Source organism: Trematomus bernacchii, unplaced genomic scaffold, assembly GCF_902827165.1.
Source record: "Trematomus bernacchii unplaced genomic scaffold, fTreBer1.1, whole genome shotgun sequence".
Lineage (NCBI taxonomy): Eukaryota > Metazoa > Chordata > Actinopteri > Perciformes > Nototheniidae > Trematomus > Trematomus bernacchii.
The window spans coordinates 1,626,529-1,653,812 of NW_022987605.1; the positions used below are offsets into that span (position 1 = coordinate 1,626,529).

General features: G+C 40.1%; 2 protein-coding genes across 3 annotated transcripts in view; both read right to left on the reverse strand.

The window, feature by feature from the left end:
- LOC117482650 (PC-esterase domain-containing protein 1A-like) overlaps positions 1 to 14,019 on the reverse strand; it is a 35,714-nt gene extending 21,695 nt beyond the window's left edge. Inside the window, exons 1-4 of the mRNA XM_034130828.1 lie at positions 13,907 to 14,019; positions 10,736 to 10,834; positions 10,457 to 10,536; positions 8,714 to 8,946 (exon numbers count right to left, since the gene is read on the reverse strand). Coding sequence (XP_033986719.1) covers positions 8,714 to 8,946; positions 10,457 to 10,536; positions 10,736 to 10,811 — 389 coding nt within the window. The 5' untranslated portion in view covers positions 10,812 to 10,834; positions 13,907 to 14,019. The remainder of the gene's footprint in view (positions 1 to 8,713; positions 8,947 to 10,456; positions 10,537 to 10,735; positions 10,835 to 13,906) is intronic.
- Positions 14,020 to 19,090: 5,071 nt separating this feature from the next.
- adam19a (ADAM metallopeptidase domain 19a) overlaps positions 19,091 to 27,284 on the reverse strand; it is a 216,697-nt gene continuing 208,503 nt past the window's right edge. For both annotated transcript variants that reach the window (XM_034130902.1, XM_034130901.1), the window contains exons 22-23: positions 25,721 to 25,929; positions 19,091 to 19,886 (exon numbers count right to left, since the gene is read on the reverse strand). In XM_034130902.1, coding sequence (XP_033986793.1) covers positions 19,835 to 19,886; positions 25,721 to 25,929 — 261 coding nt within the window. In that variant the 3' untranslated portion in view covers positions 19,091 to 19,834. The remainder of the gene's footprint in view (positions 19,887 to 25,720; positions 25,930 to 27,284) is intronic.

Consider the following 27,284-nt stretch of genomic DNA (forward strand, 5'->3'; position numbering starts at 1 on the left):
AGGGATCTAGAAGGTACTTTTTACATTGGACGCAAGAGCCGGAGACAGAGATGTGAGATCGACGCAGAGATGACGGATTCAGATTTCTGGAGTCTGATCGATGGACCGTAGAGAGGACTAGGAAGAGATAAGAGACACTCACAATGAGAGAGACGAGCGGAGGAGAGAAAGGAGAGGATGAGAGACGAGAGAGACGAGAGAGACGAGAGAGACGCGAGAGAGAGAGAGCCGAGCGAGGGATGAGAGAGAGAGGGAGAGAGAGAGAGACGAGAGAGAGAGAGAGGAGAGGAGAGAGAGAGAGAGAGAGAGAGAGAGAGAGAGAGAGAGAGAGAGAGAGAGAGCATCTGGTGCTAGCTCAGACCTAACGGATATTAGAAGCTGTTTCTACAACAAGCTGGAGGGAGAGTCCTCTCCTGTCAGACTGAGAGGCTGATAACTACAGCTCAGGTGATGTAAGGGACTCTCTGAGTCATTGGATAGTTAACTTTAGTCTAAGTTATCTTAGTGAGTTTCAAATTCTTTGGTCATCTATGTAAACAAATATTTCCAATGCACACCTTTACCTATTTAATATAGTTGTAAAAATTAAAGTAATAAATCATTCCAATGTGTACTATAGCAGCGGTTCACAAACTGTGGTCCGCGGTACTGCAGGTGGTCCGTGGGAAAAAGCTAAATAAAATCCACTTTTTATTATCAAGGATTTTCGGGGACCACCTCATATGTGACCTGCTCTATCGAAATCAGTCGCATCGACCCGAAGACACATTTTGAGTTGTATACACTGTTGGAAAGAGGAGATTCCTAGCTTTCTAATGATATCAGGCAGTGGGGTAGTGGTCGTTGGACGCGGGGGTTTGCCGTTCCCCCACTTATTTGGAGCCCCCACTTTTTTGAAGCAGTATTTTTTTTGAATGGTCTAATAAATGTAAATTCACCCGGCCCTGGTGCGAAGCATCCGGACCCAAGTAGACGGAAGGAATGAGGTATTTGCGGTCTACAATGACAGAGAAGAAACTGTCAAGTTTGGCTGTACTCAGCATTGAATCAAAACGCACTAAAGCTTTAGATCTTAATCAGTTTGTGAGGCGTTTTGCTGAACAAGATGGTAATCGCCGCATTCAGCTGTTATAGGCATGTTAACTTGATGCTCTGCTCACAGATGACTCCATGAGCATAAAAAACTGTTACGATGATGACCTTACGTGTGTAAATATATCTTTTTCTTTGTGGGGGTCTGCCCCCAAAATCAGTTTTAAGTCCTGAGAAAGTCAAATAAGACGGTGTGTAAAACTACACTGTGTCCCCCCCACTTCTCAAACCAAAGTAACTTTCTCCCCCCCCCCCCTGCACGGATCGCCATCATCGGACCGCCCTCATCCCGCCCTGGCAGCACCCCCCCAAAGCAGTAATCCTAGGGGAAACACTGACAACAATTGTCCGTTAGAATAAATGTTCAGTGACCTTCAGTACATTTCATTTCACACACTGGCATCAACATGAGAAATTGTGTAAAAGGGGTCTGAATATATTGTAGCTCTACATTTCCTCATTTTAGGCAATAAAGGAAATCTTGTGGAGCTGCCACTTGCTGCTGGAGCGATTCCATTCAGTGTCCATGCACACTGTATATATTTAATTACACACTCCCTTCCACTGCGTCTGAGCCAAACAAGGCTCAACTTTAATGAAATCCACAGGAAACAAATACAAGGACCAGGATATGCAGTGCCAGACAGGCGTCTTTCAAAGCAGACACTGCACAGGAGATTGTTTAGTCTGCAGAAATGAGTGTTGAGGGCTGAAGTAGTTAGACAACTTTAAAATGTTTGTCTGGAGCAAAAAATGCAATTGTATACTGCTTTGCCTAGTTGTAGTACAAACCTGGGAGCAGAGAATTGTAATCATTTTGCAAAGAATGACTTAGCAGTTCAATTCAATAAACAGCAGCTAATATAAATCCTAAAAACTACACTGCAAAGCTGCAAAGACCACTTGGACCAGATCAACCAAGGTTTTTTCAAAATAGAGAATGCTGAGGAGGCTTCCTCGTCAAATTGTAAGCTCTCGACAATACTATAGAGTGGCGAAGTCACGCCTGTGTCCATGGGACCTTATTTCGGAAAAATTATGTATTGAAGTCAATGAAGAGAGAAAACGTATCTTTCGATCCCTTTGAATTGTGCCATGAATTACACATATGGTGTTTGTCAATCTTAAAAAATCATTTCCATGAGATTTATTGACAATAAACACATTTGAAAAGTGGGGGGGACACAAACGGGATTTGGAAAAGTGTGGGGAACATGTCCCCCCTGTCCCCAGTGGAAATTACGCCCATGAACTACATTAAGTGTAAATATCATCAGTGTAATGTTTTCAGATTTGAAGATATGGCTGTTAGAATAATTAAATATTTTGTGAGTGAGAGAATCATGAGGGCAAGTGAAAAGGGCAGACATCGGCTTTAAACCATTTCTTAGCAATCTATTTGTACCAAGCGGCAAACTCTGGGGCAGAGTCGGGAGGCCAATAAGGAAGTGCCTCAAACTACAGTTCATCTAGTGGCCAGTAGGAGCAGTCTGCAGAAGGGAGCAATTTCCATAGACCCCCATGTTCAAAAAACCATATTCTCTGTATAGTTAGATTCCCCCTTCATGACTACTGTGTGGGGGATGAATTGTTTTTATAACGCAACCCTTTTAGTTATATTAGGTCTTGAAGTTTTTGCATAAATTAGGGCGTGGTCACCTCACATAGGGAGAGTCGGAGTCGAGTCCAAGTCCGAGTCCGAGTCACCCAAGGAGTGTCCGAGTCGAGTCAGAGTCATACAATTATTGTATAAAAGGTGCTATACAAAGCTTATTAATAATATTAATATTAATATTAATATTATTATTATTATTATTTATATTATTGTAAATGACCTTTAATATGTCTAACTATATTTAAAATTAGTTACCTTTTAGAGAAGTGATTATATTTGTATGCCAATATTTTCTTATGGTAAAGTTTTAGTTTTGCACTTTTATTTTGATAGTAATAAGATCGGGACTCTTATATTGAAGGAACTTTTACCGGAAGTCAATGGACAACGGAGCAGTGTAAACATACATGTATAATGACGGATAGATGACAAACACATTTACATATACTAAATAGTTGCATTGGGTTTTTAGCACCTGGCTGATAAGGGCACAAGCTCTTACGTTGGTAATGATTGTATAAAAAGGGTGTGCAATAAACAGATACCATCAGTTGGAGAGTCTGACCATCATTCAGCCGGGGACGCTACAATTATAGTGAATGTTTAAATTATATCAATAAAGATTAAGCCCCAGAAAGCACATGGCTACTTAGCATGCAAAATGACGGGCTAAAAATTCATGAGTCCGAGTCAGAGTCATCGTGCGCGAGAATTCACGAGTTTGAGTCGAGTCCGCGTCAATGCGTGAGTCCGAGTCGAACCGCGAGTCCCGAAAATCGGCACTCGAGTCCGAGTCCAGGACTCGAGTGCTCCATCTCCGGATAATTGGACTTGCTTTTTACAGCGCCACGGCTTCCACAGATGAAATATTTGTATATATTTATTGTCAAAGCATTTAATGTATTCATTGCTATCGGGATGTTAAGAGCATTCCATGGAATATAACAAGTGTTTCTGAAGTGAATTACCTACCCTACCTTTAAAGTGTCTTGATATGACAGCTACCCATAAAGGAACAGAACAAAAAGGAGAAACTTATAAGAGACAAATAATGTAATATAAATGAGTTTCTTACAACAGTGTCTCCTGATCTAATCCGACCCACGGCCCTTTGCTGCATGTCAGCCCTTCTTTAACTCTTTCTGTCTCTTTGGCAGTTCTACAAAAAAAGGCAAAAGGCCAAGAAATATCTTTATTATTATTATAATAATTACTTTGTTGTGTCTTTAGGGAGAACACTAAAGTGTGGCACAGCATTACATGTAGCAAAGGGCTCTTGAAAGCTGCTTCAAAAATAATATATGAATGTCTTAAGCAAAAGTGGCCCCACTACACCAGCTATGAGCCAATTATTTTCTTAGGCAAAGGATTGGGCAGTTCCTCTTTGAGTGGTTTCATTTTAAATTCTTCAACCGCTAACAAAAAAATTGTAAATTCACCACCTCCAAATAATTAACGTTGAGTAGGTAGGGTGACCAGATGTCCCGCTTTGCTGCACAGCATTTTCACGACTTTTGGTGCGTCCCGCAAATTGAGACGATGTCCCGCATATTTCATTTTGATTGGCTAAAACGCTTTTCGAAAATCTGATTCATGACAAATCAGATGCGGAGAAAGGCCGGCTCGGTTCGCTGACGGCCGTCACTGCCCTGTATTATTATATGTAAGAGCGTCCGTAGTGTCACTTCCCCCCCCCCCCGCTGACAGTTGTTCACCAGCGTCCATAGTGTCTCTCCGGCCGACCCCCCCCCCCCCCCCCGGCGTTCACGCGTCGACATTGCATTTACATGTCCCACATTGTCCCACACAAACATACTCTCTGTCCCACTTGTGGCTTTCTGGCACCTGGTCACCCTATGAGTAAGCCAACTTAATTACTTACAACAATGAAACGAGCAGCCGCGTCATTGATGAGAAAGTGAGCCAGACTTTGGACGACCAGCTGGTGGCAGAGTTCTTCAAATCCCCAGTGAGGGGATCAAGGGTCAATGAGAGCACTGACATCCGTCACCAGGAAACTGGGACTTTGAGGTGAGATTACTGCTGTTAAACAACATGGATATATTTATTCTGAATATAATTACTTAAAATGAATATACACTTTTATGGGAACTTTTTTTAATTTCCTGGATTTCTTTTTTAAAGTCATCAATTAATTTTGTAAAAAAAAAAAGACTACAAGGTTGGAGTCAAATGAGTAACGGACAGTTGTGATGTGCCCAATTATGCCTGCTCCCATTGCAGATCTCTTGTTTTATCAACGTTATGTACTGTATTCCCTCCCTCCTGTGCTGTGTTAATTGCAATTTGTAAAGATCATCTGGCAGTCTGTTATGCAAAAGAGGAACATTTTCTTTTCCCAGGTGGAGCAGGAGGTGCAACATCATTTCACAGTCCTTGGTTTTCCTGTTAATTGAATAATATTCATGAGGCTTGGGCATTTTCTCTGTATAAGGCAATGGTAGAGATGTGTACACCAGATTTGACCCTGTTGACCTAAAAACCTCTATCACTTGTAAACAAATAAATGTGTTACCATGAAATTACCTACAGTGATATTTTTTTATTATTATTATTGCTTATTATCCTTGTGTGTATTCTCATCTGTGTTTCTCTCTTGTTCTGTTGCTGCTGGATTTCCCTACGTGGATCAATAAAGGTCCATCTTCTCTTATGTTATAGAAGAGTTTGGACATAAGCTGTCATGTTTGATGTCACAGTGCTCAAGATATTGTATAGTTAAGGCAGCATAGTCAAGGTCACTGGAAGGTATTGGTTTCTATAAGATGCTGTTCTTAAGCCTCCAGAATCAAATTCATGCACACAAAACACTTTTTAAAAACAAAAAAACAGTTTTATTGAAATGTGTTCTAATGTTCTACGGGTGAAGGAGCTGATTCCCAGACAGCAGCAGTGTGTGTGCAGTGTGTTCTGAGGGCTGCGAGGAGGATGACAGAGTGAGGCAGCTGACCTCGTGCCTCACTGGGACTCTACCAGACTGAGAAGTCCTGATCTGAAGATACTCTATATCAGTTACATTTACTGCTCCACCACCAGTCTATTGGTTTTAAAGAACACATTTCTTTGTTCTCACTTTGCTCTACTCCAGACCAAATCCCCAGAGGGGAGAATCTTCTGTGGATTTTATCTCCAGAATCCTCTGAGCTGTATCTCACCCACAGCCCTGCACTCATAGCCCCTGTCCACAGTAAAGGAGTGGAAAGGCTATTTCTGCACTCAAGATTGTAATATGTGATGGAGAACACAGTCACTGTTCATGTATGTAACAAAATAAAAGTGTATTCTTATTCTTATTTTGTAGATTAAGACTCCCCTGCAAAAGAGACTTAACCTGTTAAGCCCCCATGCCCCCGCAAGAAACAGCGTCTGAGGGCTTCTTAACATTTAACAAACTATTAATGTGTCATATCCACTTAACGGGAAGAAACTCAGCTAACTGACGATATGAAAAATGTTTAGCTAAACAAAACACAAGTCTAACGCCGAGCCTCAGAATTAGCCCCGAGCGAAAAAATGCTCGCGGCATGGGATACAAACCCAGACATCACACAACGTAGCTTTACGGAGCAAACACACGAATAGTCTTACGTTTGCTGTTGTTCTGATCAAAAGTTGTGTTCAATGGCATGAAAACGATAAAAACGCTGCTGAAGGTTAATCCAATGGTTAATCCAATGGTTAATCCAATGGTTAATCCAAAGGTTAATCCAAAGGTTAATCCAATGCGTCTGTGTCACTTTGAAATGATTACTGATAATCCATCTTCATATTTACTAGTTTGAGCCTAGGTTTCAGTTTTCAGTGCGTAACATAGCTTTCAACTGCGTGCGCATCACTCTCACTCCTCAATGGTAACGCGAGTGTGTATGTGGAACTCCCCCTTTGATTCTATTGGCTCTAACGGTTAAAAAGGAGGTGTCAATCACCAAAATCGACCAATGGGTTCCAGAGAAACGGCAAATCCACCCAAAGGTGTTTCTTTCTTTTTCTAAATCTCTCTAAAAAAGTCAAATGTCACTTGTTTTGCATCAATCTTGATACAGGGTACTTATTATATGTTATAGTTTGGATTCCTAAAGCTTTTAGTCTACTATCCCATCATTCAAGGGTGGTTTTCACTATAAGTAATGTTTGTTTTTTTGGACGGACACTATAATTTACATTTATTTTACTATGTTCAATCTGAATTTACTTTAAAATAAACATATTCTATATTGATTCTGACTTTTCTACATCCAACTCACAGGTTTATCATTGCTTTGAGAAAAAAGATTATTAATTTACCCCTTTTAGAAGTGAAGATATGGTCATTTTTGAGCCTGAGACCTGAAAAACAGGCTTGGGGCTGAACAGATTAAGAAGAGGCTGAAGCAGACAGAGTCCTTGGACTGCAATGTGTGCAAGAAGAGGTTTGATAAAAAGGAAAATAAGAGGGTGAAATGTTCTGCCTCTTGTTGCGAAATGAAAGGAAACGCTTTATTATGTTCAACTGTTATTGTAAAAGCTTATGTAATACTTCATTTCATTTTTAATCCGCATTGCTGTTTTATAACTGTCAATGATTTTATCTACAATCATATAATTATAAACCAATACAATATGTTTCATGCAAAAGGTGTTTGCTTTGCCAGAAAAATTAAAATAAACTTAACATGCTTACATATCTAATAAAGTCACTTTTTCTGACCATGCAGAATGATGTTTAAGACACAAATAAAATCTTTCATGCACTATTGTGCATATTAAACAGGAGCAGTGTAAGATTTAGTGGCACCTAATCATATATAGAAAACATATGGTATCCACGACAGAAATGTAAAAAATGTTAACAAGCCCTCTCTAGAGCCAGCCGTTTGTCAGTTCAGAACTACACTGCAAACATGGCGGTACAATATGGTAAAAACACAGTGAAAGTTTCACATGAAAACAAAATGGTAAATATCTAACTCCTTTCTGCCAATGGATCTCCAGAATTCTACACAATGGACCTTCAAAAGAGGAGGAGTTTTGTCCACCATGCTATGCTGTGTTGCTATTAAACCCCTCCTTTCTGTCATGTTGTCACAATTGGATGGATTGCACTCATTGAAGTGGCTAAAATATTGTACTTATGGATAGGTGTGTGCTATAATGCTATTGTAATACAGTTAGATGTAAAACAATTATAATCTGAATAGAGTCTTTCATTTAAAACGCAAAATGTACACCTAATCACATTCATGAGATGAAATCACTGATTATGTTTTAAGAGCAGTCTTCGGTGCCCCTTTAACGCTCATTGACTTCTGTTGGACGCTGAATCAGGTGATAACTAGCAATACATAAGGTTGTATTACTGTTGGTACTGGCAAATACAAAATAGTCACATTTTTGCTGGTAATATCTATCTTCATTTAAAGTAATATAACATGTTTTGGAAGTTTAAACTAACTAATAAGCTTACCTGAAATTCTTTATTTCATGGTAATTTATTTGGCTTTAATAATAAGGTTGTCTTTTATGTGAACCCTCTATTAATTAAAGGTAGGGTAGGTAAGTTTGAGAAACCGGCTCGAGATCGCTAGAATTTGAAAATACACAGCCGGAAGAAATCTGCCACTTCCTTATAGAGCCCCTCCTCCAACACACACGAACGCGCACATGACCAATGAGGGCACGAGATAAGTTTGTGCACAGATGGAAGGCTGACAGGCAGGTAGGCCATCCAGTTATTTTAGCCGGGCCGGCTAAAATGATTGGTCGTGCTTTTTACAGTACTAAGGCTTCCACAGATGACATTTTTTTATGGATTTTTTGTCAAAGCACTTCAGATATTCATTGCTATCGGGATGTTAAGAGCATTCCATGGAATATAACAAAAAGTGTATCTCGAGCCGGTTTCTCAAACTTACCTACCCCACCTTTAAGACAGAGTCCATATATAAGCACCTCCTTACTAACTGAGCGAGAGTTTATCAGTAGAATACAGAGTAGGAGCTGCATTACCTGGTGATGTCCCACACACAGGAGCTGACGATCACTACATCAGGTTTGAGTCCTTCCCTCAGATCCTCCAGGATGCTCTCCATGTACGGGGAGTAGATCCGTGTCAGGAAGTAGAATCTCAGCAGGTGGTGGTCGGAGCGGTATTGCCGGACCTCTCTGTACCCAGTGCCGTTAGTCAGGGGACCCATACGACCCCCCTCAACCAGGAGGTCCTGCTCGAAGGAAAATTCCCCCTGCAGCACAGAGAGGACACATTTAATGCCAGCACAGGAGAAATGTTCTTCCGTAACACAAGCACACGTCATATTTTATCAAAAGACATTCACTCATATTTAACCATGCAAAAAAGGGATTTCAAAATACCTCATTTCTTTACTACAATTATGCTTACTTGTGAGTTTTGTCTGTATAGATTTTCTGTGCTATCTGAACTTTCTTCATTGAGATTTTTATGTGTGAGGAGTAATATCAATAACGTAATTTCTTTGTTTGAAAAGAGGAGGACACCTTCCTCTCTGCATTGAAATGCAGCTTTATAACCTATTGCATGTATTTTGTATCTTTATAATTGTGCAAAAAAACTGAACCTGGAACTTGATGTCATACACAGTGAGCGCGTCTGGGTCAAACTAAATATTCTGATACTGATTACTGATAACTCCCAACTTGAATATATTAAGGGAATTGCCCTGAGTTAATAGACAACTTAAAGGTCCCATGTCATGCTTTTCCGGTTATCACCTGTCCCCTTGTGTGTTATGAAGGTTTTTCTGCATGTAAACGGTCTGCAGAGTCACAAACCCTCAAAGTACACCCTGTAGGGAGTAAAACTCTGTAAATACCCACACACACTCACTCAGCCTTATCTTTTCTCAGCCGCGGCTCCACGGATCTCCACTCACAGTTCGCCACACACAGCCAGGCTGTGAGTGTGTGTGTGTGCTCAGGCTGTGTTCCGCCGTGTCTCGCTGTCTCGCAGACCCCACGCAGCAACCAGGAAACGACACCAGTAATCCAGCTCACACTGGCCGCTCCTCGAGCCTCAAAGGGCGGAGCAGCGAGCCCCGCAACGTCCCGCCAACACGGCACCCAGACCCCACGCAGCATTCTCATCTGTTTGTCATTACTGGTGTCATTTCCTGGTTGCTAACGCCATTGTATCACAAACACACATAAGAGCACAGTGGGCTCACAGGGAGGGGGGGCAGGAGCTCCAACAAGCCGTTTAGGACAGAGAGTGAATACACATACTATACAGAGATGCTGTATGAGAAACCAATGTGAGTTTGGAACATTGAACAATGTAAATATATTCTAGTAGACCTCAACAATGGAATTATGATCAGTAGAAATGGCCATGTCATGGGACCTTTAAGTAGTCTATTTAGAAGGAAGAACAAAATAGTATGAACAGATTTCATTTATATTGTTAACCCTTTACCTCAAAATGATAACTAATCTGAGTGGAGGCCTTATCCTTGATGTTATTGTTTGTTCCGGCAGCCATTGTCTCTTTGTGTATATATGTTCATGTTGCACTGCTGGAGGAGCCTGTGACTGCATTGCTATATCTACACGGTAGCTACAGTGCACATGACAATGAAGCCTTGAATCTTGAACAAAAAGATCATTTGTTTCTAATTGATAAAGACACAATGAGGAATGGATGTCAGACAAAAGACAGCAGGCTGTGAAGAATGACTACTTATGTAAGTGTAGTTTCATGTGAGTGGAAAGATTTACTTTGGACTTGAGCTGAGGCAGAGTTAAGAACTTATCCCTCTGAAGCAGCAGAACCAGGTCTTTGTACATTGAGCGCTGCACTGAAATCAAAAGACACATGCAACAGGTTTTACTCAAATAAAGTATCTGAAAAACCTTAAAGTCTAAGAACAAAAACTTGAAAAGGGACAGAGCAGTGAGGGATTTAAAAGGGTGTAGAAGGTGTGAAGCAGATTTCCTATAAGATTCAGTGTCTGGTAAAGACTAAACAAATGACAAATGTCTGTTCATGTCTCTTACCTGAGCCTCCAAGAACCAACACAAACTTGTTGTGTAGCAGCTGCCTGGCTTGACTCTGCATTACAAATGTCTCCATGGCTTCAGTGTCTGTTCACAGGACTGGTGGTTGGGAAGTCATAACAGATTTATTACCATTTCATATTTGACTTTTTACACCCTTTTTCCATCAGTCCATCAGGGGTGCCCAACCAGTCGAATCTCCCCGCGATCGACCGGTCGATCGCGGGGAGAGTCCCAGTCGATCGCGAAATGTGTCTAAAAATAGAACAACAATATTCTGTTTTATCGTTAATGTCCTATAACATAATCTTCCTGTGCCAGAATAATGCACTTGAACGCATCAAAGCTTTGTGATTGGCGTGACCCCATGTGTCGGGGCGTGGCTGGTGGGCAGTGGGCACTATTTCGCTGACGTTGTCCGTGGCAACAGGAGTGACAGTCCGCACACACACAAGACCGCAATTATGGCAGAAGCAAAAAAGCCCAAAATATATAATTTTCACTCCGAGTGGGACGATGATTATTTTATCTATTCCAATTCAAAGTCCATCTGTCTCATCTGCAATGCAAGCGTGGCTTTATCGAAGAAGGGTAATTTAGGAGCGGCATTTCAAAACAGTGCACAAACGCTACGAGACGGAATTCCCTCCTAACTCTGCCCTACGCTCCCAAAAGGTGAGGGACCTGAAAGGACAGCTAAATGGACAGCTAAATGCACAGCAGTCACTTTTCACCAGGCCCAACAACAAGAGCAAGGCTGCTACCATAGCATCTTATCGTGTCAGTCACGTTCTTGCCAAACACATGAAGTCTTTCAAAGACGGCGAAGTTGTGAAAGAAGCATTCCTGGAGGCTGCCGACGCGCTTTTTGGGGACAGTAAAAATAGCAGTAGCATTTCAACAGGTTTTTGATATAATAAAAACTCAAGTTAGATACCGTTATTAATCAGCTGTAAGTTTGAGTTTGTTTGAACTTATTCATTATAATTATTGTACAAAATGGTATAAGAATGCAAACTTTAAGATCTGTTCTGTTTAAATTGATTATAGTCTATTATCAATTCAGGTTAAGAAACTAGTGTTGCTTGCATCCTATTTTAAAGGCATTTCTTTTTATACTCTACTAAAATGCAAAAAAAGAAAAGGGTTTGATTCTATTAATTGTCTTTTTTATTGCACTTTGGCAGCAGATTCCTGTGTAGCTTCAGATCTGAGTTGTCTTATTAGTAAGCCTAATTTATACTTTTGTAGCAACACTATTTTTATATAATGGCAAAGAAAGGGTTCAGAGTCTTTTCTTTTTTTCCTGTGTCATATGTGGCAGCACTGTTCAATGTTTCTTGAAAACATGACCCACTGTAGTATGTGACGTGTGAATACACTCCAACTCTGTATCAACAACACTGTTGTGTAACTTCAGTTAAATACTTGTATGTGTGTAGATTAGAAAGAGGTAAGATAAAGGATCTGCAGTATTTTATGAAGTATTAATCGTACAAAGGTCAGTTTTATACAAGTAGAAGTGTGTATTTACCTGGTTGTAGGCTGTCAGTAATGGCTACGCCTCTCTATTTGGACTGGTAGATCTCGGCAGACTGGCCACTTTAAAAGTAGCTCTCGGTTCAAAAAAGGTTGGGCACCCCTGGTCTAAAGTAAGGTCTCTTCACTCTGTTCTTAAATACTTCAATGTCTAGATACAACTCCATCCTAATCGAAGATTAAGTGTTTGTATATATGGGTCACTCCAGAATTGGAGGACATTTTGTGTCCCACCTATGACATTTCTAATTACTCATGCCCAAAATATGGATTAGAAAATGTCCTTAGAAAAATGTAAATAAAAGTTGTAAAAAAAGTGGTTTCAAAATAATCTTTAAAATATCCAAGGGCTCCCCCCCCCCCTAAAATGCATGTCAAATATTAAGAATATGGTTTTTATTGACTTTATTTGCTATTATTGTATTGAAATATGACTATTGTACTGGTGAAAGTTGTTTCTTAAAGGGCCCATGTCATGCTTTTCCGGTTATTACCCATCCCCTTGTGTGTTATGAAGGTTTGTATGCATGTAAACGGTGTGCAGAGTCAAAACCCTCAAAGTACACCCTGTAGCGAGTAAAACTCTAACACAGAAAATACCTCCCCAAAACGCCTCGTTGGAGATACGTCATTGTCCATTTGATTCTTCCATTTCGTTCCGGGTACGGCATGATGTCAAGCCGTACCCGGAACGAAATGAACCAATCCGTGGAGCCATTACGTTACATCCGCGGAGCCGTTACGTTAAGCCCCCGCTGATTGGTCCAAATTGACCAATCCACGGACTTCCTCACACACACATCTGTGTGCAGGGAGCAGGCAGCTCAGCTGATTTCTCCTCCCTGGCTGCAGGCTGATAACAGACAGTTGGGATCGCTGCGAAATTCTCTCTGCAGACCCATTCTCTCTGCAGACCCATTCTCTCTGCAGACCCATTCTCACAGAGTTTATCAACCTTTTTCTTACTCAATATCAAGCCACACTTATTGTTTTTACTTCGGCTGTGACTTTGTGTGTGCTCAGGATGAGTTTGGCTGTGTTTGGCTGTGTATCGCTAACAAGGAAACAACACCTGCACGGAGCTCAGCGCGATTCACAACGTCCCGACCAATCAGAGCACACTGTGCTCACAGGGAGGGTGGGGGCTGGAGCTATTGGAGCTACCACGAGCCGTTAAAGGCAGAGAGTGAAATTCAGTGAATACAAGTAGTTTACAGAGATGCTGTATGAGAAACCAATGTGAGTTTGGAAAATTGCATAATATAAAACTATTCTAGTAGACCTCAACAATGGAATTATGATCAGTGGAAATGGCCATGACATGGGCCCTTTAAATCATCGCCTCTTTCAGTCAACATCTTTAGAAAAATGTAATGTTATCGATTATTTAGCATAATCGACATGTTTTAAATGTGTTACTATATTTTCCCAGTATAAGAATTGTAATAAAACACTATACAATAGGCCTATGTACCATCAATACCCGAGCTGGCCAAATCAATGTGTTACATAATGTGTCTTCATCTCTTTTTCTCAGATACATAACACAAAACAAGTTTTTCTAAAGTTTTGATGTCTTAAATGTCCTCCAATCCTGGAATGTCCAATACAGTATAGGCCTATGGTAAATACCTTTATACAGTATATGGTAAAGACCCGGATGTAGCTCCAGGATACCGAGTTCTCTTTACATACATGGGGTAGCTAGGTAAGCTAGCTAAAGGTTATGTAGGCCTACGTGAAAACACAAAACCTGGTTGAAAATGTTAATAGGGACACAAAAAAGGTTATCACGTCATCATGGCGTTGCATAACACCTGTAAAACGTGACTTGTGATTAAAAAAGCATTTAAACGTTAAATATATGATTTCCATATTCCATCAAACCAAATAATGTGTTAATTAAATGAACACGCGACACTGTGTGGTGACGACAACAGAAGCGACTGTTAATATAATAGCATAGAGTTTAAAAAGTAGCTGTTATTAACCCACTGAAAATGTTGTTTAAGTAAACTTTTTTAAATGTATAAAATACTTGTAATCTTACCGTTCTAGGGGTTTGGGGCTGCACTCTCAAGTGTCTGCAGCGCGTGTCAAAGAGAAGCAGCCTACACACCTGATCCAATCAGATCCAATCAGATCGGCCCCCTTCCGCCTGAAAAAAACTCAAATAAGGTCTATTCTTTTTCGTGTTTTTTTCAGTGGTGGAATATATAACTGTACTGTAAAAGTAAAAGTACTGTAGTTAAGTAAAACATCTAGGTACTTGTACTTTATGTGAGTATTTCCATATTATACGACTTTTTTACTCCACTACATTTTGTAGTCAAATCATGTTGTACATGTTGTCCACTACATTTATTTTACAGATGTAGTTACTTGCTACTTTTGCTTTAGATATTTAATAGAAAATATATATAAATTATTGCATTATTATATATTAGTATAGGTTAAGCTACACAGTAGTATTTAAAGTAATTCAAATTAACCCCACTTTTACCAAGTGAAATAATGAGCACATTAATGCATCAATAATTATGATACAATCATTTCAAATAATTGGTGCTTAAATGGACCAGTCTGCATAACTACAGTACTTTTACTGTTGGTACTCAAAGTTTTTTTTTATGCTAATACTTTTGTACTTTTACTTAAGTACCATTTGGAAATCATCAGTAAATTATCTGAGTATTTCTTCCACCTTTAGTTTTTGCAGCCCATAATTAACCGGATAAAGACTGAATGCCTCTTTATTATCTCTCCATGTCTCACGGAGAGATACCGCAGGTCCTTCCTTCCTGCAGCGGTCATACTATACCACCACGGCCCCTGGTAGACCCCCACACACACAACAACACTATGTGATGTGACTATGCTATAAGTTATAACACCCCTTGTTGTGAAATACCAATTATGTGCAATATATATATATATATATATATATATGTCGTTAATAGCTCTGCAATATATGGCTGCTATATCTTCGAAACTGTTACAAGATGTGTATTTTCTAAATTGTGTAATATTTTTCATTTTTTGTATCTTTAATATTTTTGTATATGCATGCTTCCTATAGTTAATATTAAGCTGTCTTTGGCTCTTTTCTTGCTGTAACAAATGCACATTTCCCCTCTGTGGGACGAATAAAGGTTTTCTGATTCTGATTCTGATATATTTAAGTAATTATTCAGACTGGTTTGTGCATAGCTTTTATTTTGCCTTCATTCAGACATTCTGACTCTGAAAAGCAACAATAGCTTTAGATCAGGTCCCATTCGTGTCTGGGTTAGCCATCACAATGTGAAACTGAACCAATTATAATTGTATTATTTATAGCTTTTAAATGTCAGCATTTCTTTGTTTATTCAAAGGTCTGAAAGGAGCAAAACTCTGATAAATACATATTTATTTTCTTGCCTAAAAATACTTGATTAAAAATATATTGATACTGAAAACATACTATAACATCCAAACCAAGAGTCACTCAGACAATGTTGCTAAAATCCCTAAAATCTCAGATAAAATGTGCGAGACATGACCATATCCTCAAAGCTGGCTAGCCTTGAGTGTATTGTCCCAATTGCACAATTAAATAAATATTTAAACATATTGCTTATTTGATTTATTGCAAAGAGTTACAGTATGAGAGGATTGATACCAGAGTAACAACAATATGAAACTCCAGCCAGCAGCTCTATGCATAAAGAATGCATACGGGGGAAATGAGCTAGCCAATCTCTGTTAAGTTAACAAAATCTCCATACCAGCATTACAATTTACAAGTGAACTTCTACCCAAACTGGGACAAGTAGAAATGTATTTACAGAAAGTGAGTGTTTGATAATCATTTTGTGAGCAGTGTTTCTACTCCTTATGCAACCAGCTGTTGGCTAGTTTCATACACACTGTGTAAATAAAAGGCTACAGCCAGCAGCTGGAGACATTCTAATTCCACTGGGGAACTTGTTTTGTCAATTTGAATATTCCCTATGCAGAAGTGCATATGTGATTGATAATAAACGATCGATGAAAGGATGAAAGGTTCGGCGTCATCAAAAACTCTCTTTTGCATTTCTTTTGCTACGAGGCTGAGCAGACCGATACAGAGCACCGCTGCCTCAGTGCCCCTTACTTAGCTCACATTTAGCTAATGTGCTGTTGTCACACACAGGCACACACACAGTGGCAGCATGCAGTCAGGGAACATCCAGGAAGACAGTTGAACTGGTGGTACTATCAAGAATTCATCTCTTTAGTAACAGAACAACTAAAAGGCCAGACAACCACATCTGGTTCCGAGTCATAGTGCCAGTAAATCAGCTGAGACAGGTGGCAGGTGACTGACTGGCATCCCAGAGGCAAGACTTGATTCTGGCTCTGACTTCATTTGAGAAGAGTAGTTTGACATTTTGTGAAATGTACTTTCTTGATTAGAGTTATTTGAAAAGATTGATACTATCAAACTCCTGATGTAACTCATCTAACTGGGCATGGGAATACACAAACTCCCCAAAATAATAAACAACTGCCAAACACAGCATTTCCCACAAGACCAAGACTAATGGGAAAGCAAAATTATCTATAAAAAAGATAGAAGAGAGCATTGAATAAGGATGTATAATAGATGCAGTACCACACTTGTGAAACGTGAAATGTTACAGTTTTGAATGCTAACTAATGTTTTATTTTTAAGGGATTGAGACAAGAACACATCACTTGTTTGTTCAAATGTCCAGTATGATGTGTTTGGCTGATAATAAAATGATCAATTCTACTCAAACCACAGTAGTAGTCTTTGTTCAATATCTAACCAATGCTTAGCTGTGCTGATGAAACAGTCATTCATACTCGTTTTGGAAGGATGTCTTCCTCCCAATAGGGAAGTCACATCAGAAAACACGAATAATTGTTAACACTGTTAAAACCACAAAGGCTTATTGAATAGGAAGTGCTGTAATCTCTAAAGTAATTAACCCCTGAAACTTTGAATATTTAAATTGTCCAGGAAGCTACCTTGAAGGAGCTAATATGAAGAGCTTATAACAATGGTTATATGACACTCTGCTGTTATTACCCTGAATACCTTCAGAGCTGAGGCAACAAAGCCTGACTTCTGTTGTTATAAACACCTGACTCCATATAAGTGGCTCTCCAACTGAAGGCTAGCCTGAAGGAAGACATTAACGTATGTATTCACCTCCCTCAGGCCTGCGCCTGCACACAGCCTGATTTATAGACAGCGTTCCTGGAAAAACGTAGCTCTTTTCATTAAGATCACGTCTGCAGTCTGGCGCAGTATTCACCCACAGGTTGGTTTGGGCTGGATGCCCCGGTAATGGTCTAGCAGAACGTCTACATCGATATATCTCCCCACCAGGCCATTCCTCCAGCTGTCTGATACCCTCCACTCGGACCGTGGACTCTCTAAATGCATTAGTCTCCAGGGAGCTGCCTCTCTCACATCTCTCATTTCCAACAGAGTGGAATCCATCCAGAGCAGGAGATTCCTGCTCATCGGCAAGGAACTTTAAAAACACCATGACACTGTGAGAAAATCCATCCATTATTTTCAAAAGGAACACTTGCATTAAGACATCAAAGAAAACTGATTTAAATGAGGTGTTCTTTAACCTTCAATCACACAGTGATGACTTAATGCTAACTCATGTAGCTACTGTTGCCCTTGGATAACACATTAAAGGCTCGAGCTGCTCAGCCTTCCTTACCAATGGGACAAGTCAAAGCTTTCTATTTAGAGAACAGCTGTGTTTTCACTGAGCTTCAGTCAGGTGGTCGCCATCATAACACTGAAATGTCTGATATTGCCAAATACAAAGTCAGAAAAGACCACACTCAAATAAATAAATAACAAGTCAAATAATGTTCCACTAAGACCATGAATAAACAACTTGACTTCTATAACATTGTTAGGCTTACAATTAACAATTTACAGGCAAAAACACAACAATGATTGCAACAGAACTAGAGATATGGCCTTGTCTTATTCCATTCATTCTTCTTCTTGTCAGAACCTGGGACAATCATTACCCACAATGCAACTTCACTACTTCACCACTAGCTTGAAGATTGTTGTTCATTATGCTATAAGCTGGAGAAACTTGTAGTCTTTAACCCAACTAGTTAAAACCACTTGCCTTATAAAATAATGAGAACTTCAACAATGGATATGATTAGAAAGTGGTTTGCAGTGGAGTAGAGGATCACAGCTGTTTCATCTTGGTTTGATGACCTCCATGGTTTAAGTCCCTTTCCTTGCTGCAGTGATGAGGTGTACTTCAGAACATCATGACATCACTGTGATGCAGGTCGAAGGTTAAACAGTATTGTGGTAGCAGAGCCAGAGACTCATATTCCCTGACTCCATAGGAAACTTAAAAAGACATTGGGCCCCTGATTTTCCAGTCTGCACCAAAAATGAATTGTTCTTTTAAAATGTCTTTGTTTTGTACAAATCCACATCTTTCTCCCTGTCCATAGTTTATAACATGGCTTTTGGGGTTATATGTTTGCTCTTTTGTGCCCACATTTAGCTGGGAATATTCTTAATGTCTAAAACATATGTTCTCCATGAATGGCCTTTCTAAGCAGTGATTATTTGTGTTTTTCTGAAAAGACTGTAGCCAAAGGATTGCATGACAAGTAAACAAGACAAGATAGTATCTGACGTGCAGCATCATATGCATCCTGTTGGTCCCTTTAGACCACAGGCTGTCTCCACATCATTGCACGTACATTTCCATTCAATAGTGTTGAGGTTTAGATGGAAGAAAAAACAGAATGAAGGAAACTCAATGATAGTTTTGTAAAAATATTTTATGTAACAATTCAAAAGTCATAACACACAGCAAAAGACATTCAAATCAACATGAGCGATCAGGGTGTGTCCTGCAAGTCCCACCATCAGACCCTCCCCCATGTAAACACTGTTCAAAGAAGCTGCTGTGTGATTGGCTCCCCATAGGCCACTGTGTCTCCGGATTTGTAATTTTAAACATTCCTCATACAATACAATAAATTATCAAACCTAAGGAAAATGGAGGAGGTGACTTGCGGTAAACTTTATGAGAAGATTTTCAAGCGTTTTCGCTGACACACCCCAGGTATGAAGAGACCTCTTTGGCACATAACATAAATCATAAAACAGGACAATAAACAAACTGTAAACAAAACATTACAAAATGCATTTTTTTGTATACACAGACAGCATTAACATATTAAAAAACAAACGATAATCCTAAAAAAATTGATTTGGCAAATGTGAGCGCCTCCCCCCCCCCCCCCAGCGATAACACTTGTCTCAGTCTGCAAGGCCTCGTGCAAAACCGCGTCATCGTGGATAATGTTAGCTCGCTGGGAGGAGTGGGCAGAGTTGAGAATGGGGGCGGGGGTAGGGTTTCATTTTGAAGTCTGAACTTAGAAGAGTCCTGCTTTTCTCCCGGTTTTGACTTTGTCTTCGTCCTCCTCTGTGTGACAGCGCTGTGGTGTACCAGCCAAAGTCTCTTTAGTGCAAATAGGCTGTCGGGGGGGAGCAGAAGGTCATTTCCTTGGTGGAGGCGAGGCTGTGTTTGGTTTGGCACCTGGGACCGGTCTGGAAGGAGAAGGACAAAGAAACACATTCTAGCTTACTGTTGAACTCATGGAGCGTACTCACATCTTACAATAAGGTCAAAAGGAGTATTGTGTGTTCAACAAAAGCCTGATGATCTTATTAAAGCTGCATTGTTGTCAACAAATATATAACAAACACATCAATCAGCCACTCTGGGTTCCTTCATTACCATTAACAGACAATAGATGATATTGACTCATTCCAACACACACCTTCAAAAATATATATATAATGCTTATGCCAATAAAGCCTTTCAATCCTGGAACATGGTTCTCTGCTGGAAAGGGCTCTGTGGTTATGGGATGTGAGCCTTAACCATGAGGCCCTTTTTGACATTAAAGTTGAATGGAGGCCTACTTTAATAAAATACATCATTTGCTGTGGATTTGTACGGTGTGATACCGGGAGGCTTCTCCCTCAGTAGATCTCTGAACAAACAGAGTTCAACCAGCAGCAGGTCTGAAATCAGAACCAGATGGAGAGACATTTCAGGTTAGAAAACAGGAGCAGAGGAACCATCACAACCTGAAGAACAATCCTCTCTAGAGCCTTCCCTGCCTGACTTTGACTACAATTACAGATAGGAACAGAAAACATGCCTCTAAATGTGAAGAAAGTAAGTACAAGTCTCTAAGACTAAGGGCCGGTGACTTCTAGAAAGTGAAAATGGATTGCTGATGAAGCACTGAGTCAATGCATTACATGGTTTGTTAACTTGGAGCGTTTTTATGAGCGCCCACCCTGAACAGAGAACACACTGAAATGAAAAGATAGGAATATAGTGAGGCAGTATTTCCCACAGATAAAACCCCTCCTGGTGCTTTTATGGGTGGGTCATAAAACGCTTTTCAAACAGGGATAGAATTCCAGGATATATAAAAAACGAAACAAAAAAAAGCAATAGCTGCTGAATGAATATCACATTTATTTCAGCTAGTGTCAACAGGAGGGAAGTGTCCTGAGGACGAGTCTCAGTCAGAGGAGCAGGGGGAGGATTGTACAGTGGGAAATGCTTTGATGTATTTCACACATACAGTGAGTGGAACTATAGAACATGCTGTTGGATACAGAACTCAGAACAGCTGTCTGAGTCGGTGCAGATAATGCCTTTGGTAGGAATTGACTGCACAAAGTGGGTTGGTGCTTAAAATCCAGAAGAGTTAGTTAAGGATAAAATAATAGCTCAAAAAAACAATTGGTATAAATGCTCCAATCACAACAGTACATTGTTTCTTTGATTGGATTGGCATCACTCACATTCAGTTTTGATTTCAAGTTTTGATTGTTTGAAGTGAGGATATATGAGTTATTCATCCTGGGATCAACACTAACTCAGTTTGGAGACACAAACAGGAACACGGCATTACTTACATTACTAACAAACATCCTTATTTTATCACTTTGAATGCTACATTTAGAATATTTTTACCAATACACCTTGCTAACTTTCCGACGAGGAATGGAAGCTTTTATATAAATCTATGCTCGCTTCAAAGTCACCAGACTCCATGGACAAAAGCAGTAATGTAACCTTACAGAACACTAGAATAGATCACAGCTTCACTTCAACATGTTTGAAATGACTGACTGCAAGGTAAGCCAGTGAAAATATTATAAATATAGCGCACAAATAAAACTGATATAGATTTTTTACATCTATGCCTTGGATAAATCAGTTTAGCTGCTTCCCCAGTCCTCAGCTTCTGTGCTGGTATCTCCTCTGTTTCTCTAAACTGACTACTGAGGGCTTTTTACCGCAAACTCTGTAAACACTGACTTTAGTGTTAAATACCTCATACACTTCTCCTTACAATCCTAATCATCCAATTAAAGAGGCCCTATTCTGCTTTTTGGGGGTTTCCCTCTCCTATAGTGTGTTGTATAGGTTTGTGTGCATGTAAATGGTCTGCAGAGGCTAAATATACATCAGCAGGAGAGGACTCTTTAAAGTAGAGACACTACATACTGATATACACCTGAACATCAGCAGGAGAGGACTCTTTAAAGTAGAGACACTACATACTGATATACACCTGAACATCAGCAGGAGAGGACTCTTTAAAGTAGAGACACTACATACTGATATACACCTGAACATCAGCAGGAGAGGACTCTTTAAAGTAGAGACACTACATACTGATATACACCTGGACATCAGCAGGAGAGGACTCTTTAAAGTAGAGACACTACATACTGATATACACCTGAACATCAGCAGGAGAGGACTCTTTAAAGTAGAGACACTACATACTGATATACACCTGAACATCAGCAGGAGAGGACTCTTTAAAGTAGAGACACTACATACTGATATACACCTGAACATCAGTAGGAGAGGACTCTTTAAAGTAGAGACACTACATACTGATATACACCTGAACATCAGCAGGAGAGGACTCTTTAAAGTAGAGACACTACATACTGATATACACCTGAACATCAGCAGGAGAGGACTCTTTAAAGTAGAGACACTACATACTGATATACACCTGAACATCAGCAGGAGAGGACTCTTTAAAGTAGAGACACTACATACTGATATACACCTGGACATCAGCAGGAGAGGACTCTTTAAAGTAGAGACACTACATACTGATATACACCTGAACATCAGCAGGAGAGGACTCTTTAAAGTAGAGACACTACATACTGATATACACCTGAACATCAGCAGGAGAGGACTCTTTAAAGTAGAGACACTACACACTGATATACACCTGAACATCAGCAGGAGAGGACTCTTTAAAGTAGGGACACTACATACTGATATACACCTGAACATCAGCAGGAGAGGACTCTTTAAAGTAGAGACACTACATACTGATATACACCTGAACATCAGCAGGAGAGGACTCTTTAAAGTAGAGACACTACATACTGATATACACCTGAACATCAGCAGGAGAGGACTCTTTAAAGTAGAGACACTACATACTGATATACACCTGAACATCAGCAGGAGAGGACTCTTTTATGACTGGGCCACATTATTATTGTGGACTAAAGACACACTATAACTAATCCCATGGAGGGAAGCCTGTGAGATACTTCATCTAGATTAAAGCAGTAGTAGAATTCCAGATCCAAACGAGTGGCGTCAGCATGCTTTGTATGCAGCAGTGATGTAGCGTGGTACCACTTATAGACCACACCTCATCTCCACCTGCTGTGATGCTGGGTGTGTTCAGCTCTCAGGTTTTCTGCTCTTCATGCCATTTTGAATAAACCCCCACTTCCTCCTAAGCCCTACACCACCTTTAGGCTCCCCTCAGGAGAGAGTTATTATGGTCCCTCCCTAATCTCCACTGTGCTGAGCTGGGTGTTTGCTTTCAGGCAGTGACGAGGCTGAGACAACACAGATTACCTCTGTACAGCACAATCTTTTCCATGTGAATCTGCTGACTGGGAACAATTAAAACAAATTCTGAGACCCCACTTAGGACTAAAAAAACCTTTTATGTCTCATCATCATTCATTTGAGGGTTTTCTGATTAGCTGACAGGAGAGGGATTACAGTACAGAAGAGGGGGGGAGAAAGAGACAAAGGACTTCATTAAATCCTGACTGATTACTAGAGTTTAGCCTGAGGCACAATCAGCAAGATCCATTGTTGACTTAATTTTAAACTTGGTGACACACTAATAAAGAGCACATCTATACACCTACTGCTTGAAGCTGATGTATGGTTTTCACTTTCTTTAGTTCATTTGTTCTTTTTTTATTCAGTAGGTGAACCTATATATATACGGGAGGCGTGTGGTGCAGTGGATTCTGCGTTGGTGTTCGGATCAGGGGGTCACAGGTTCAAACCCCTCTGCAGTCAGCATGTCGTTGTGTCCCTGAGACACTTCACCCCAAATTGCTCCTGTGGGGATTGCCCACGGTATTGAGTATGTAAGTCGCTTTGGATAAAAGCGTCTAACAAGTGACATGTAATGTAATGTAATATGTTCATAAAATAGTGTGTGTGTATTAAACTAAAACGGAGCATTTTCTGTCAGCTCAGATTTTATTTCTGCTTTTTTAAACTGTAGTTTGTGCTCACGTGTTTCAGTGTTGGGGTATAGGCTACTGCCTGAATATGCTTCATGAAAGGCAGGTTTTCATATGAATGAAATCAGTTTGATACTAAATATCTTGGTTTCTTCTTTTCTAAGGTCACATTGTTCTTTTGTCAAAAAGATCTTACTGTTATTTCTTCCTCTTGTATTGCATTGCATTTGATTTTGAGGTAGTCCAAAAGTAAAGGAAAGTAATCAGGTTACATCACTTCCATATTGTGATACTCAGATTAGGTTTAAATAAATAATAAATGTAACTGAATACATTTGTAAAGTGACCCTCCCAACCCGGCCCAGGACTCAACACGGTATAACTGACTGACAGCACTTCCTAGTCACATTGAATGTGCCTGTATCTTTTGGGATTCTTGATAAACATTTCCTGATGAAGTAGTGTCACCTCTTAAATGAAATGTAGATCCTAAATACCTTCAACATGTTTTGCATGTTCCATTAAACCAAAAGGTCCCAAAAACCTCTAGATGAATGGTTCTAGTGACATGGCATTGGGGGAAAGAACTGTGTGCAGAATCCAGCAGAGAAAGACTTTATTAATGGCCTTCATTCATTATGGATTTCAGTGCAAGGGTCACTGCAGCTTCTCAGTGTCCACTGAAGGATTCCTAAATTAAGTTTCATCATTTCATAACATCAGACAAGTGCACACGCATTGAATGAGATCAATTCCTTCATTTTGTTGTAATTATTATTAAGACTTTTAGGCTATTATTTGATAGTGATGTTAGAGAAAGTAAAGAGGAATGATGTGCAGCCAAATGTCCGGCCAGCCTGAAATTGAACCAGGGACTACACACTATTTATCTAGCTCTACTGTATGGGTATTATCTCTCATGTATGTAAGTGTTTGCCACATATGTATTTACTACACAGTTGGCAATTGGAAAATATGGTTCAAGTTTTTACAGATGGAGACCGATGTAACAACGATCTACTCAACAGCTTCAAATTGACTTTCTTAATATTGACTTTGTGTACAAGACATTACAAATGATATAACAATTGATCACAGTGGTAAAACATGCACATTTATAATAATAATAATACATGGTATTTACAGTATATACCGCTTTTCCTGGAGCTCAATAACCCTTTATAAGTAAATAAACATTTCTCTCCTGCTCTCTCTACATGTTGTACATTATGCAGCTGCAGTTCCAACATTGATCTCATTGAATTTCATGAGGTTTGACCTTTACGTAGAAGTAACCCGGGTGCTTATTTAGACATGACACCAACAAGTTCAACTAACATCAGATCAATGTAAAGGAGAGCGTGTTTGTAAGAGGCTGTTATTGCTCAGTATAATTAGCGTTTAAATTGTTCTTAAACTGTAGTACATAGAGAAGACCCTTTCATGGATACAGTACACCACAGTGAGTGTGTGTGTGTGTGTGTGTGTGTGTGTGTGTGTGTGTGTGTGTGTGTGTGTGTGTGTGTGTGCGTGCGTGTGTGTGTGTGTGTGTGTGTGTGTGTGTGTGTGTGTGTGTGTGTGTGAGTGTGTGTGTGTGAGTGTGTGTGTGTGTGTGCGTGTGTGTGTGTGTGTGTGCGTGTGTGTGTGTGTGTGTGTGTGTGTGTGTGTGTGTGTGTGTGTGTGTGTGTGTGTGTGTGTGTGTGTGTGTGTGTGTGTGTGTGTGGTGTGTGTGTGGTGTGTGTGTGTGTGTGTGTGTGTGTGTGTGTGTGTGTGTGTGTGTGTGTGTGTGTGTGTGTGAGTGTGAGAGTGTGTTGTCCCACCTGAGAGCTCTGAGAGGGGGGATGGCTGTGACTTTGCCCACAGGTTTGGGTCCCACTGCCGGGGGCATCATGACCAGCAGGCCCGTGGAGGGTTTGGAGAGCGGGGTCCGGGCTGGACTCACTGTGGGGGATGCTCCTCTGGCCGGGCTGAGGGGGAGGGGCCTCTGAGGGGGGAAGGGGGACCGTCTGGGCTGCAGCTCAGACACTAACTAGAAGACAGTAGGAGAAATATCGATTATTGACATTTAGATGTACCAACGGGATTACGTGTCATGATATTATATATTATGTGACCAAATTAAGCAAAAAATACAAGAACAGAAGTAAAAAGAAAAGAGAAAACACAAAAGTAAAAAAAATCAAAACAGACAGGGTTATCAATAAGTGGGTACAGCGCCAATACGCTACAGAACACTAAATCCCTGGCACATGCACACAGCAGGGAGAGAACTCCAATGCTAATCTGTCCTGGACCACATCCAGGCTGCTTGGGAATCTGTTCAGCTAGCTGATCAGAGGAGCTTCAGTCCCACTCCACACAGGTACAGTGGATTCAAACTACCACTACAGAAGAGATCACATCACAAAGTGAACTTGCATGAAATATTGGATATTTGACAAAAACAAAACAAAGTGATATGACATTCAAACTCGGCTTTAAAGGTGTTTTGCGCTTCAAAGAGAAGCACTGATGAGAGGATAAATCAATGAGAAAGCAATCAGATAAAAGAAAACACAAAACAGTGCAATTGTATTAATTGTTTCTTCAGATGAAATCATGTAAGGAATTCTCTGGCACAGAAAGTCCGGCGGTTTCTCATCAGCTCTGTGAACCTGCTAATAGTTCTGAATTACTTTTACAAATGATACATTTAGCTGCAGTCAGGAGCAATAATATGTTTTTTACGGCATGGCTTTTCATATAAAGGTGGCACATCTGCAGCCCCCCACCCCACACTTTGTAAACAGGAAGTATATATTACCATGGATTCAGTGAGTAATTCCCTGGGCTACAACTTAAACCCTGTTATTTTTAAGCTTTTTTACAAATGTGTATGCTGAATTCGCTATTAGCTGTTTTTTTGTGCAGTGTTTGTGTGTTGAACTATCCCTGGATCATTTTGATACTAAAATAAGTGTAATAACTGATGATTTCAGACAATTTCTTGAGTATTTGTATCAGTCTCAACAGGGATTCACTACAGCTGTTGAATACTCTCTAAATGGAAAAACATGGCATCTTTGGAGACAAAACTATTTAACACAAGTGAATTTGGAGTGAGCCAACGACTATGCAGTTGGAGCTCTATTTATATGTTGATCAGAAATGTGGCATTTAAGCCCTTTTCAGACTAGATATATTTGTCTAGCAGAGGTGAAGTGATTTTAACATTTTTCCCTAGAAATAAAAGCCATCAGGAGAGGAACACCACATCATTCTCTAGATATGTAAGAATGTGGTTGTTGTACTGTCAGCTACAGGTAAGTAATGCTTTTCTCTCTTGGCTGGTGCTGCTGAATGTCCATTTCTATTACAGACCACATCCTGTCATTTTGCGATGGT